This window comes from Durio zibethinus, chromosome 4, assembly GCF_047325235.1.
Source record: "Durio zibethinus cultivar Kanyao isolate XHJ-2024 chromosome 4, ASM4732523v1, whole genome shotgun sequence".
Lineage (NCBI taxonomy): Eukaryota > Viridiplantae > Streptophyta > Magnoliopsida > Malvales > Malvaceae > Durio > Durio zibethinus.
Genome location: NC_143165.1, coordinates 10044017 through 10058942, shown reverse-complemented (window position 1 = coordinate 10058942; position 14926 = coordinate 10044017). Strand labels below are relative to the sequence as shown.

The 14926-nt window shown below is 30.7% G+C and overlaps 1 protein-coding gene across 2 annotated transcripts; it reads left to right on the top strand.

Moving 5' to 3' along the window:
• Positions 1–4058: 4058 nt before the first annotated feature.
• LOC111287355 (glycerophosphodiester phosphodiesterase GDPDL3-like) lies at positions 4059–11311 on the top strand. 2 transcript variants are annotated; one of them, XM_022877864.2, is made up of 9 exons: positions 4059–4305; positions 5419–5712; positions 6160–6275; positions 6411–6918; positions 7426–7464; positions 7613–7897; positions 8345–8487; positions 9988–10468; positions 10561–11311. In XM_022877864.2, the coding sequence occupies exons 1-9, from the start codon at positions 4191–4193 to the stop codon at positions 10863–10865; spliced, it is 2286 nt and encodes a 761-aa protein (XP_022733599.2). In that variant the 5' UTR covers positions 4059–4190; the 3' UTR covers positions 10866–11311. The 2 variants fall into 2 exon arrangements, with proteins under 2 accessions (XP_022733599.2, XP_089615587.1); XM_089759461.1 differs by having other exon boundaries at positions 4060–4305; positions 5611–5712.
• Positions 11312–14926: the final 3615 nt, after the last annotated feature.

Genomic DNA, 14926 nt, shown 5'->3' with positions numbered 1-14926 from the left:
GGTCTAGTAGTTGAAATGTAATTCTTAGGTCTAAAAGAAGTTTTTCTATGTTTTTCTTGAGCACTTGCATCACAAACCTTGTCATTTTCATATTTCAACTTTAGTAAACCAACAACCAAATCATTTTGAGAAAGTTTTGAAATTACATGCATACTTGCATGTCTAAGCCTTCTATGCCAAATCCAACTTTTAATTTTTTTTTTAGCCATAAAATAAATATTTTTAGAAGATAGGTCATTTACATGTATTACATAAATATTTCTTTGATGATGTCCAATAAAAACAAGTTTGTTAGTTTTGATATCAATTACTTAACAGCACATGGATTCAAACACAATCCTAAATCCTTTATCATACAATTGACTAATACTAAACAAGTTATGCTTGAGTCCTTTCATAAGTAAAATATTTTCAATAGTAGTAGAAGAATTGTTATCAATTGAGCTAATCCCTTTGATTTGGCCTTTAGAGTTGTCACCAAATATAATATATTCTTCACTTTTAGCTTTGAAGTCCTTAAAAAGAGTTTTATCCCCAATCATGTATTTTGAGCATCCACTATCAAGGTACCATGGATTGTTCTTACTTGAATTAGCTTTGTAGCAATACTCATCCACCTTGGACTCATTAAGAGCCATGGGATATAGATTGACTACTTTTTCTTCATTTGATTCATCGTCAAAAAAGGTATTATCACTCTATCTTGCTATCATAGCTTTCTTCTTTGACTTTATCATGTTTTACCTTTTTCACAAAGGATAATCAAGTTTAATGTGATTTGATTTATTACATTCGTAGTAAATATTTTGGTCCCTTTTTCTTCTACTTGATTCTCCTTTAATCATCTCCCTTTGTGGTCTTTTTCTGCTGGAAGACTTGTTCATCCTCATGAACTTTTTGAATCTTTTTGTAAACATGACCATCTCTTCATCTTCATCATCTTTCTCTTATCCAAAATTTTTTTCATCTTCTTGAAAGGTAGATTTGAGAGCAATACCACTTTTTTTGATTGGTTTTTATCTTCTTTTAATTTTTATTTCATAAATGAAGAGAGAGCCCATTAGTTCATCCAAAGAGATGTGTGAGGGTCTTTGGACTCTTCAATGGTTGTCACTTTGACTTCTTAACTTTTTGGTAGACTGTTGAAAATTTTTTTCACCATTTTTACATTTGAGTAAGTCTTTTCAAAAGCCTTTAAATCATTAATGATATTGATGAAGCGATTTGACATCTCACTAATGGTTTCATCTGGTTTCATCTTGAATAGCCCATAATCGTGAGTGAGCATACCAATTTTTATCTCTTTTACTTGGTAGATACCTTCATAAGTAATAGTTAGCTTATCCTAAATTTTTTTATATTTTCACCCAAGGAAACTCTATTGTACTCACTTGACCCCAATGCACAAAAAAGTGTATGCATTGCTTTGGTATTAAGTTGAGCCATCTTTATGTCATTGATATCCCATTCACTCTCTAGCTTGATCACCTCCCTACCATCCACCACCTTTATTGAAATTTGAAAATCATTTACAATGACCCTTCAGACTTTATAATCATTAGCTTAAATGAACAACTTCATCCTAGTCTTTCAATAGGAGTAGTTGTCACCAGCAAAAGAAGGGGTCTAACAATTGAATGCCTTTCATTTTCAAAAGATGTTGCAATTGTTTCATTTACCATGAGACACACCTCTTGTTAGTCAGTATAGTTGTTGTAGCTTGAGAATGGTTCTTCCACATTGATTTTCATATTTTTTTGAGTCATTTTCAAGATCACTCTTAAGCTTTTAAACCTACAAAAAAAGTACTAGCTCTGATACCAATTGTTAGCTCAAAGATTTGGAGTAAATCAAGAGGGGGTGAATTAGTTTTTAATAAATTTTTAAAGTACAATATTCAATAAACATAAATTTTGCTAAACAATTAAACACAATAATTAAAAGTAAATGAGAGATAGGGATAGAGAATATAACACCGAGATTTATAAAGATTCGATCCTTTCTTAGGCACTTACGTCCTCTTCATTAGCCTCTTTTGTCAAGGAGTTCAATCCACTATAAGTGCTGAAGATTACAACCAAGTTTCTCTAAGCTTTACAAACTCAACACAATATACTCTTAAAGGTTATCCTCCCCCTTAAGCTTATAAACTCATAATACAGAAATATGAAGTGTTTTACAAACTTTAAAAACCTCTCAAAGATTGGGCATTTGCTAATTTTAAGTATACAGTGGTATAGACAATAAAATAGAGAAAAACTGATATGAATTCTCCACTTTTCTAACTTGAAACAGTTTTGAATGCTTAAGCAAATTGGCAGGTAATGGCAATAAGTTTGCTTGGCTCTTGTTACTTTTGGTCTGCAGTGAAATGCTTAATTTATAAGTAGGAAGTAGTTGAGAGCCGTTGGATAGCATTTAATGCTTCAAACTTGTAAAAATTTCAGACAAAAAATAGCCGTTGAGAGTTTTTAGCCTTCAGGGGATCGATCCCTTATCATAGGGGATCGATTGGTTCATGTTGGAGAATGCTCAATTTTGTGCCTAAAATGCCTTACCCGATCGATCTCTTTAAGAGGGGATCGATCCCTTTTTTGGGTTTTCAAACTTGGGGAATATTTTATCTGAGCAACCGATCGATCCTTTTAAGAGGGGATCGATCCCTTTTCTGGGTTTTTGAACTTGGAAAATATTCTATCTGAGCAACCGACCAATCTTTTAAGAGGGGATCGATCCCTTGCCTTAGGTGATCGATCCATTTTTTGAAAAATTGCATGATGAAGACTTTCTGTATGAAAAAATGATCGATCCCTTGAATGAGAAGATCGATCCGTTCAGCTTGAATCCCCAACCAATCGATCCTTACAGGGAGGGGATCGATTGGTTTTTATCAAAACTTGAGAACTTTCAATTCTGGATGAAGACCATATCGATCTCTTTTTGCTAGATGATCGATTTGGTAAGGAGGGGATCGATCCCTTCCCTTAGGGGATCGATCCCTTCTATCAAAACTTGCATAAATCATGTTTTGTTTCAAGAATTTGAGTTGTTTTGGTTCTCAAATGAATTTTGACAAGACAAAAAGGTAGAAAAATATTCAATTTAAGCTTAGAAAATATTAATTTAAGTTAGACAAATTTTTGTTTTATCAAATCAAAATTCTTAATCAATTCAAGGCCAACAAATAAAATTAATTACCCTAAGTTGAAAAAAAAGTGGTTCTAAGTCATACTGTTGCTTTAGTTAGAAATATTTTATTTGGAGGGTACATATCACAATAAATTACTATTCTATTATTGTAACAAGATTATGAGTGTAAACCAAAACAAACGTTAGACAAACAATTCATGAATAAAATCATTTTTTGGTTGATTATATTGTTTATTAAACTTAACAAATTATTACGAATAACATTTTAAAAATTATTAATTAAATGAATAAATCACAAAAATAGCAAAATTTATTCATATTAAATTCGTTTACATTCAAATGTATAAACGAACATAATATTTGATGAATAGTTTGTTAACATATTCTATTTTTATTTATTTATATTCGTTTTGAACTTAAAAATATCATGAATAATATTTTAAAATTATTTAATTAAATTAATATATTACAAACAAATAAAGTCTATTCATATTTGGTTCATTGCATACCTAAATCATACTTTTAACTAAATTTTTTTAATTACATCCCATTATCAAGGAAAAATAAAGGAACCATAAACAATGACATATAACTTTAAATTTATTCTTGTAATAATTTTCTTTTTATTTTCCTAAATACAAATTCACCTTTAAATATTTAAATAAATTTTTTTTTTTTAAAAAAAGCTCAAGTTTAAAATTTTAGGGATCATGGTAACAACGTGGAGGCTGTCACACTTAATCATTGTCCCACAGCTTAGGACAAAAACCTCTAAGCCAAGAACCTTCCTCAGACCGGCTGGAGCCGAGCTGAGGACAACGTATAATTCGGTCGAGAGAAACTCATTTAATTGGATAAAAATATTAAATTTTAATAATATAAATATCTGAAACCAGCAAAAACAAAGCCAGCCTACAAGTTCAGTGTTTTCCTCAATTCTCTCTAAATCTTGTACGGTTAACGAAGGAAAAGAACAAACGGTCGTCGGAGATCAGTGGCGGAGCTGAGCTTAGTTGTCAGCGGAGGAGATTTTTCCCGCAATGGGAAGCTTACGTGGCATTTCGGTTGCCATTTTGGTAGTTCAAGCTTTGTTAGTTTCAGTAGCTTTGGTTTCTGCGCAGGGATCTACTCGTTCTCGTTGGCAGACTCTAAGCGGTGGGTTTCTCTTATGTAGATTCTTTCTTTGTTTTCTTTTTCTAAATTAATTAATTGATGGGAGAAATTTATTTTCTTTTGGTTATAGTTTCTTTTTATTTTTTTAGTTAGTTTTCTGTTTGGTTGCTGAGAAAGAGGAGGAAATGTTGAGAAAATAGCTTGTTCAGCTGGAAACATATTCGATTTTTCCTGTGTTTCGCGTAGTTGTTAGCTTGTTTTTGTTTGGTTTCCTCGAAAGTGAAGAAAATGATGAGAAAATTGCTCAATCTAAGCTTACTTCGAGCTGCTTTAGCTGTTTGAATTTTAGTTAGTTTCTCTTTGGTTTCCTGGAAAAGAAAATGGTGAGAACATTGTTCAAACTATGCTAGTTTGAGTTTCACTTTTTTTCTTAAATATTCAATATTTTCCGTTTGTTTGCAAAGAAAGCGGAGGAAAGATAAAGACAAAGCTTTTCAGATTTTCTCCTTTTTCCTTAAAGAAAGGAAATTTTGTCTAATTTCTCTTTCATTCCTATAAAAGGTTGAAGAAACGATAAAAAAAAAAGCGTGTTTTAATGATTTCCAACTTACTCAAAGTGGAAATCTTTCCTTTTTCTTTTTTAAAATTTTCTATTTATTTCATGTATTCAGTAGTTAGGAATTTTCAATTTTTGTTGATGAGAAAGTGAAACAAATTGATGGAAAATGAAGCTTCAAGTCGTTCATGATTTACTTCTTTGAATATTTTTTCTTTCTATTTTGAGTCTTCGTACTTAAACTATAATGGGTTTTTGTTCTTTATTAATAGTTTGGCTTTTTTTTTCTCTACCAAACAGCTTGAATAGTATAATTAACTAAAAAATTTGCTAAAATTTGTTTGGTTATGAAGAACATTGATGAAGAGCAAATACGATATATTCCAACATTTTACAATATGAGAAGTAGACATTCTTCAGGGCGAGTTAAAATTTAGATATCCTCACCTATCAGCATAGTGAGCTACAACATTTCAGTCTATAGATACATAAAAGCATTTAACATTAGCATTCATATCAGACAAAGATTTTGTAAAGTTCGTTTTACTTTTTAATTTTCTATTGTTCAATAAGCTTAAGCTATTTGATTCCTTTTGCAGGGAATGCACCCTTTGTCATATCACGTGGTGGATTTTCTGGAATATTTCCAGACTCTAGTTTTGTAGCTTATAGCTTTGCTTTATCAACTAGTCTACCTGATGCAATCTTGTGGTGTGATGTGCAATTAACAAAAGATGCAGCTGGGATTTGCTTTCCTGATCTTAAGCTAGATAATAATTCTAACATTGCAGATATTTACCCGGATGGGCAGAAGGCTTACCTTGTTAATGGGGTCTCTACCAAGGGATGGTTTTCTGTTGATTACACTCTCAAGGATCTAGGAAATGTTTATTGTAAGTTCAGCTCATAATTTATCCTCTTTGTGTTTTTTTTCTTTTCCTGTCATCATCAATGTTCTTGATATCATTCATTACTTTGTGTTTGTCGCCATTCTCATTATTATCATTATCTTCACAAACTTTGCTTGACGTATAGTTGATGAACTTGTGAGTGCCAAGTTCATCTAATGGTGTCAAAATAAGTTTTAGTTTTGAATCATCAAACATTGACCATTAAAAACCCAGTTCAAGCAATTTTGCAATTAATTAGGTAATTAATTCTGAATTCTGATATGCTTGTACTAGCTGTCAGTCAACATTATTACCTATTGAGATTCCGCATGTTTTTTCAATAAGTTTGTTTCTTGACTTGCTCTGAAATGCTCTAGTAGTAAATTCTTCTTGCTTTCTACTATTTGTTTGATGTATCACATTCTAATGTGCAATTTGTTATCTGGACAGTAATTCAAGGTGTCTATTCTCGTTCCAATAAGCTTGATGGCAATGGTTATCCAATAATGACTGTTCAGGATATATCTACAAATTTACAACCTCCTGGTTTTTGGTTGAATATTCAGGTATAGGATTAATCAATGCTTAATAATTCCTTTGTCTTACTTTTTCGCTGTTGTCTCTTCTTATCCCAGTATTAAATAAGCATACCTTCATCTTCCTGTTTTTGAATTTAATTGAATGCTTTTCTATTTTTGCAGCATGATGCATTCTATGCACAACACAACTTGAGTATGAAAAACTTTATATTTTCTGTAACCAGAAATGTGAATGTAACTGTTGGCTATATCTCATCACCGGAGGTGGCTTTCTTGCAAAGTATTGCAGCACGTTTCCGAAGAAACACAACAAAGCTTGTCTTCCGGTTTCTGGGACAGAAAGAGGTGGAGCCTTCAACCAACCAGACTTATGATTCTCTCTTAAAAAATCTCACATTTATCAAGACATTTGCCTCTGGAATCATTGTACCCAAGTCTTATATCTGGCCCGTAGATGCAAATCTTTATTCGCTATCTTATACCTCTGTTGTCTTGGATGCTCACAAAGAAGGGCTAGAAGTTTTTGCATCTGAGTTTTATAATGATGTTCCATTTAGCTTCAGTTACTCCTACGATCCAGTGGCTGAGTATCTTCAGTTTGTTGACAATGGTAACTTCTCTGTTGATGGGGTGATATCTGACTTCCCAATAACTCCATCAGCAGCTATAGGTAAGTTATATACGAGTTTGTATATGCAATGTCGGTTCTCATATATTTCTTCAATTTGTTTTTGCATCTCATAAAATGTTATTTACTTTTTAACTTAAATTATGGTGAAATTCTCATTATTCTTAATGAGCCTTGCTTGTCTGAGTGACTTGTGCTGCCATCTTGGGAATGTCTTCCAAGTTTTTGTAGTTTTCACAAATTAGGGAGTATATCCTGCTGTATGATTAACAGGGTGCACCTAAGAATCTTCCACTTTGTTATTATTATTATTTTTTTCACCTTGGTTGCCTCATGCTGTAGTTGCATCATATGAATAAGAAGGTGAAGCGAGACTATGTCTGCCTTTTCTGTCTCTCTTTACTGTTGTGGCCTGACATGCCCTACACAAAAACTTAGTCTGATTATTGAAAGAAAGGTTGTCTGATTTTTACTAGATATCATTATCTTTTGCTGCTAATGGATAAGAACCATTTTTTATGATACACTAACTTTTGTTTCATATTGCAGATTGCTTTGCTCATCTAGGCGAAAATGCTTCAAAACAAGGTATGTCATTATACAATGCTTCTGATCAAAAGATCTTATTTTTCTTGTTGAGAGTTAGTGGTAACTGTCATGAGATTATGTGTTTTAAGGCACCAACAATCGTTTTAAGGTTAATCATAATGTATTTTGTTTCGTTAGCATGCTACAGTGAGCCTTTTGATCATCTCAAAAAATGGAGCAAGTGGAGACTTTCCTGGTTGTACTGACTTGGCATATTTAAAAGCAATTGAAGATGGTGTAGATGTTCTTGACTGTCCTGTTCAAATGACAAAGGATGGAACACCTATTTGCTTGGGCTCTATAAATCTGATAGATAGCACAACAGTTGCTCAAACAAGTTTTAGCAATCTTACAACAACAATTCCAGAGATTACACAAGGCAGTGGAATATTTACCTTCAACATGTCATGGATTGATACTCAAAGCTTGACACGTAAGTTGAATTTAGTTCTCATTGTGCTTGTTCTTTATTGTACTGAACTTTTGCTTTGTTTTATTTTTTCTTTTGGGATGGGTGGGATGTCATCTATAGTCTCTAATAGTTTTAGAAACATAACATGTTGAAAATAAATGTTGTCTAACTCAGTAAAGATTGAAGTTTATACATTATGTTGAGTGGGTATTTTTGATGCTTTGTGAGTGCTCCTCCTCATTTTTTTTCTGTGCTTGAAAGATTGTTACCCGTAACCATGGTCGTGGAGCATGACTAAAATCCCTGCTTTGGGAGATAATGTTTCCGTGCATACTATGTCAGTTTTATTTACTTTGCCCTATCATCTAAGTCTGTGTTTTAGTTGCTGAGATTTAACCTTCTTGCTGTTTCTTAAATAGATATAATTGGCATTAATTTTTTGGTAATCTATCATTACTTACATTGTAGCTCTAATATCAAGCCCACAGTCAGCTTACGAATTGTTTCGAAATCCGAAGTTCAAAAATTCTGGGAAGTTCTTAACTTTATCTGATTTTTTAGCCATGGCAAAGAATGCTAGATCTCTTTATGGTGTCTTAATCAGCATAGAGGTCAGTTCATGCCATTCTGTACTTTTCCTCTTCAAGTTTCAAGTTTCTTGCATTGGAGTTTACTGCCGTAATTTTTATTTTCTACTTGCATTATTGAACCTAATGATGGATGTTAAGAGGTTAGGCATTGTGAATGGTGGCTATGGTTATCTGCTGTGCCAGCGGGTACTGTTTGGTATCCTAATTATTCCGAGAAACATATCAGATTGAGTCTTAATCATAACTATGGTAGCTGTGGGTTATGCCATGTAGCAATATATTGAGCCGAATGGTCAAGGAAACATAGAAATGTAGTTTCATAAGAAGCTGCCACCATTATGAACTTGACATCTGTAGATACATTGCCTAAATCACTCTAAAGTTCACTAATTCTAGGGTTTCCAAAACTTTTAATGCTCTCATCATAACTTAATATCACTTGAGATTTAAAGATCATTCCTTTGTTTTCCAAATGTTGAGATTGAGATAAACCTATCACATAGGAGGGAAAGACATAGATGAAATTTTTTACCTAAAGTTTGTGAAGTTTTCAACTAGAAACTAATAAATAAAAACTAAAATTGAAAATAAAAACTGATAGATTAAAAGTTTTTGTTACATAAATCAAGTGTACAAAATTAGAAAAATATTTTAATAAATTTTGATATATTTTTAGATAGATATTTTTATTAAAAATATTGATAAAATTTTTACCGTTGAATAAATGTCGTTCAAATTTGAATTATAAATAATTTTTTTAATAATTTTTTTTACGTATTATTGATTTTCACATTAAATTCTATCAATTTATCAGTTTGGATTTTTTTATTAAAGTTTTTGTTAAATCATTTTTAAGAAAGAATTTCACAAGCTTCACTTAAAAAACTTTATGTAAGTTTTGTCTCTTGTGGGATGTCTTTCTTGTATTTAAGCTATCATATTCGGTTTGAACTTACTTGCAAAATAATGTAAAAAAATCATAGATACTGAAAAGTGTAATCTTCATGATTATTTCCCATATATGGTTAGCAAAATCTTCTTGGGTATCTACATGTGTCCATATTTTTTCTTGACATTCCATGAGAAAATTCCAATCTTCTTTTCTCTTTCTGATGAAAAAAAAAAAAGATCCCTTCCCCTGAAAATCTAATTTGCTTAAAAGCCTCATTTGTGAGCCAGTGGTGGATCAATTTTCAAGAGTAGTAACCCTCAAAAAGAAAATTTGAAGGAAAAACTTTCCCGGGACACCTCCAAAATTTTTTCTTGCATGCCTTTTTCAGTCGATATAATTAGTAACTCCGTCAACAGTTATATGTGTGTGTGTGTATATACATACATATATATATATATATATATATACATATATATATATTAAGTGGACACATCTAGCAAAAAAATTTTGGATCTGCAGCTATTGTGAGCTAGCTATAAATGTTGTAATATTTGAATTTCAAATGGGTTCTTCCTTGACAGCATAACAGGAATATTTATGAAAATTTTTTACTTGTTTATTCCTTTCAGAATGCTCCCTACCTTGCAGAGCAGGGTTATGGTGTAACTGATGCAGTGCTTAATACTTTGAGCAAAGCTGGCTATGATAAACAGACAGCTCAGACAGTTATGATCCAGTCCAGTAATAGCTCTGTTCTAATGAAGTTCAAGAGTAAAACCAACTATAAACTTGTCTACAAGGTTGATGAAGATATCGGTGGTGCTGAGAGTACAACAATTGACGACATTAAGAGATTTGCTAGCGCTGTGGTCATCAGCAAGGACTGTGTCTTTCCTGAAAATACAGCATTCATCACTGGTGTCACGGATGTTGTCCCGAGGCTACAAAAAGCTAATCTCTCTGTATATGTTCAAACCTTCAGTAATGAGTTTGTATCTCAAGCATGGGACTACTTATCTGATGCAACTGTTGAGATCAATTCCTTCTACACTGTAGCTGGTATTGATGGTGTCATTACAGACTTCCCAAAGACATCTAATAGATACCGGAGTAAGTGCTTGCCGGTTGAATGTTGGCACTGTTATATGCAGAAACTATAAAATTTTGATAGGATTGGTGTTGATTTGATATTCTTTTTGTAGGGAACCGATGCTTAAACAGAGGCGACAAAACACCTGGTTATATGAGCCCCGTTGAGCCTGGCAGCCTTTGGAAACTAATCACAAATGATTACTTGCCACCAGCTGAAGCTCCAAATCCCTACCTGATTGAGGCAGATGTTATTGAGCCCCCTTTGCCTCCTGTTGCCCCAAAAACCACCCCAACTTCAAGGCCATCTGGTACTGCAACAGCCCCAGCATCATCACCAAATGGACAGCCTCAAGTGTCTGCTTTTGTTATGGTGCCGCTTATGGCTGCGCTTCTTGTCATTTACTTGCTGTTTTGAATCTGTAGAAAAGGCTGTCTGCTCTTTACCATTTTGCCCCCTTCCTTTTCTCTCATTGCTTGGATGTCAAGTAGCTTGAAGCTTTTGCTACCGGCCGGAGTTCATGCAGCGAACACCATTTCTTGTTACTTCTCTTCTCCTCCTTATTTATCAGATCAGAATCTATGGAGAAACCAAGGGAAAAAACCTTGCAGAACAGAGGAAAAAAAAAGTATAGTATTCTTAAAGGGGAAAAAAATTTAAAAAGCTTGAGAGTTCGAGTTGTTTGAGTGGGTATTCCTGCTCCGAGTTGAAATCCTTTGTTATAGATCTGGTAATCGTAGTATTTGTGTTGTTAAAAATATTAAAATTTATATATTTATATCATTTTGTACACGAAAATTATGTATTATAATTTATGTCAATACGAAAACAAAAAAAAAAAAAATTTTATTTTGTTAAACTCATATATAATTGTTAAAATTTTAGGCTCTGTGACTTACATGCTCGTCTTCTTTTTATTATTCAAGATCTATTATATAAGTAAATATTTTTCATTTCAATCATAAAGATTTTACTTTTGCTCGTCAATTGACATGCATAATTCTGATTACAATTTTCGACTAATTACAAAATTTTGTATAAATTTAGGCATTTATGTTGTTTTGGTCAAATTTTTACTATTTAATTATTTTTTCAATAATCTAGATACGTAATGACACCAATCAAGGCATGAAATCAACCAACCTTCTTGTACTTTTGTATTCTTCGATCAATATCTTAACCGTCAAGTTAACATCAATAGCTTGATTTATGTTGAGTTAGCATTTGATGATCATCATGTTAGAGTACATGCTAATTAGTTCAACATTTGATTTGTAGCGAATAAGTTAATTCGTCATGTAAGTACAAGTTTAGTATATAAAATAAGGTTAGATCATAGATAAATTCATTCTCAAAAAAGTCTTTTGCTTTCTGTAATCTACTTTCTTTCCTTGCATTCTTCTTTTTCTCGTTTCTTGCACGTTATTGACTTAAGTGTTGAAATGCATCTTGGAGTCTTAACTTTTGATGCCCCTGATCGTTCGTTTTGTAATAAATCATCTTCGTTGCCAAATCAACCATTCGGTCCGCATCACAACACAACTATTTGTCTTACCAGAAAATGCATCTATAAACCCATTGATCTTTTTCTTCGTGTAGGGGTGATAACAATATAAATTAAAATGAATTTGGTTCAATTTTTTCGTATAATACATAATAACATTATAAAATATTAAAATTTGATTCGAAATCAAATCGATTTTCTTTTGAAATCGATTTGATTTGAACTAAATTTTATTTGTTTAGTTTGATTTGATTTATTAATTTTTACATTTTTTATATACTATTTTAATATAATTTTTAATATACTTAAATAGATTTATATATAAAATAATTATTCTTATTTTATAAAAATTTAAAAAATATATAAAAATATATAATTTGATTTGATTATTTTTTTTCTCAATTTTTCGCATTTCGATCCGAAATTTGATCCAAACTTAATCTATAAATTTAATATCTAAACCGAGTAAAAAAAATGATCCAAATTAAACTGAACCAAATGTTATGATTTCGATTGATTTTTAATTTTCTTAATTTTTTTTCGTTTGATTTAAATTAAATATATATATTTAAAAACCTAACTTAATTTAAATCGAATAAAAAATAAAAAATTCAAATCAAATTAAACCGAACATTATGATTTAGAATTAATTTTTAATTTTCTCAATTTTTTTCTCACCTTATCTTCATGCTTTAATGTTTAAGGTGTTGCTTAAGGACAACAATATCCTTCGTCTTGAATCAAGAAAATTTTCCCATTGCCACCCATATTTCAACTGTTTTCTACTGCAAAACCCCACTAATCAAATTGTGAAATTAAAGTATAGTACTTTCATTTTTTTAATATCACTAGGCTTAATCTAAATTTAATCTTCTTCTCGGATGATCTTAAAGGCACTTAAGCTATAATACTTTTAGTTTTAATAATCTCGTAACCTTCTATTTCATCGATCATTCCTTTGTCATCTTTTTCTTTAGTATTTATTCTTTAGATCCTTCCCTTCCAATAAATTGAAATGTCTAAAAAAATATTTATAAAATAATAAAATAGTTTTTTAATCAAAATATAGTTTTTCATTGTGAAAATATTTTTTGGGAAATTTTTTTTATTTTAATTCGTAAATCAAACTTTTAAATTAAAAAAAATATTTTTATTTTTTAACATTACGATTAAATCGAAACTGTTTTTGAACATAAAAATTATTTTTAAAAATAATATTAAACCAGACTTTAATAATAATTTCGATGCGATTAAATTCAAATAAACCTAAAAAATTAATAACATCATCATTTTGTAATCCCAAATCATCATTGTGAAACATGTCGTTTTAAATAGATGTTTGAAGATTAAATGATTCCAAAGTCTGCACGTTGCTTTGTTGCTTGACAGACATATGCTTTCAAGTTTAAAATAAGGTCTTTTTCTTACAATAAGCTTTTGACTTGGCTTTGGTTTTATTTTTAAATCATCAACAAAAAAAAAAAAAAAAAAAACTCAAAGGAGATTTGTCCTTGTGCCATGCTTTTGTTTTAATGATGTCATTGGATTTTGAGACCACCAAAATACCACACAAAATGGGTCCACAAATTCCTATGGACCCCCTCCCCCAACCAAATCTATTGGCCAACACATTGGGAAATGACCCTATCATGAAATCTCATGAGCTTAATTTTCGTGGTTAATCATAATCATGCAATTACTGATTTTTTTTGAATAAGTGAATATGTCATTAATGTTATACGAATTTTAAAAAAATTATATGTATAATATTTTTTCAGGTAAATAATAAGGTATGAAAAAGTAAATTAAGAATTTCACAAAAAAAAAAAATCATAATAATGCAATTAATTTAGCATTTAATGGTCATTGATTAGATGATTTTGATGCTTCGTTTTTGGTTTAGTACAATGAGTGGCTTTTAGTTTAGGTCATGTACCTTTCTTTGAGAAATAATCAAAAGGAGATTTTACAAAAAAGATGCCCTCCATTTATTTCTTTCTAGAAAGTATTTATTATCATTTTCCTAATTTAAAAAAAAAATCAATCATTTCCCATTTTTATTGTATATGTTAACATCTATTCAAATTGACATAAATAATATATATATATATATTACAAAAGATATGATAATATAAATCTATGATAAAAAGTTATAAATATTAAAATTTAAATCTTAATGTATTGCAAAGAACAAAACTTGCCAATGCCTAAAAAACCAATATGGAAGAGAATATCCGTCCCATTATATTTGTAATCGAATGATTATGCTTTAAATTAAATTTGATAATTTATATATTTGTGTCATATAAAATATTAAAAATTAATATATTTATATTATATTTTATATAAAATTTATATATAATAATTTATATTAATATATAAATAAAAAATATATTTTTTATTTTATTAAATTTATTTATAATATTTATTAAAATTTTAAATTATATTATTTTTATATTTTTTATTCGTATAATTCTTGTGTCGGTTTGAACTTTAAATTGTCCAACCAAATCTGGGTGCTCTCGGATATCATAGATGCTGGACCTCTTGGAGTCCATTTTGGTAAAGTAATCCCATCCAATGGACATACTTTTACACGTGTCAAACTAATGGATGTGATCAAAAGTTCTTTCATCCCACATCATGGCAACGCTATGCTGACGTTTTTCAAAACACACCATGAAGGTATGAAACTGCTCGTTTCAGCTGACGGAAACTCCCACGTGGGTCTTATTTGGCCGCCAACGCTTCTCTTTTAGCCTTTTAAAAGATTACTATTGAAGCTGAAATCGATTGAATTTGAGTTGATATAATATTAAATTTAAATTTAAATTTGATTCAAAAATTGAGATTTAAAATTTAGATTAAATTTGATTAAATTTTATTTTTTTAGTTCGAATTCGACTTAAGATAATCAAATTTTATTTTTTTAATTCGAATTCGACTTAAGATAAAAATTGAACTACTCGAACTT

What these genes read in the sequence shown, in the direction of transcription:
- LOC111287355 (XM_022877864.2), top strand. Translation starts at nt 4,191, where the DNA reads ATGGGAAGCTTACGTGGCATTTCGGTTGCCATTTTGGTAGTTCAAGCT. An exon ending in GGATCTAGGAAATGTTTATT is followed by an intron (nt 5,713 to 6,159) that starts GTAAGTTCAGCT and finishes TTATCTGGACAG; the next exon opens with TAATTCAAGGTGTCTATTCT. An exon ending in GACATCTAATAGATACCGGA is followed by an intron (nt 10,469 to 10,560) that starts GTAAGTGCTTGC and finishes TTCTTTTTGTAG; the next exon opens with GGAACCGATGCTTAAACAGA.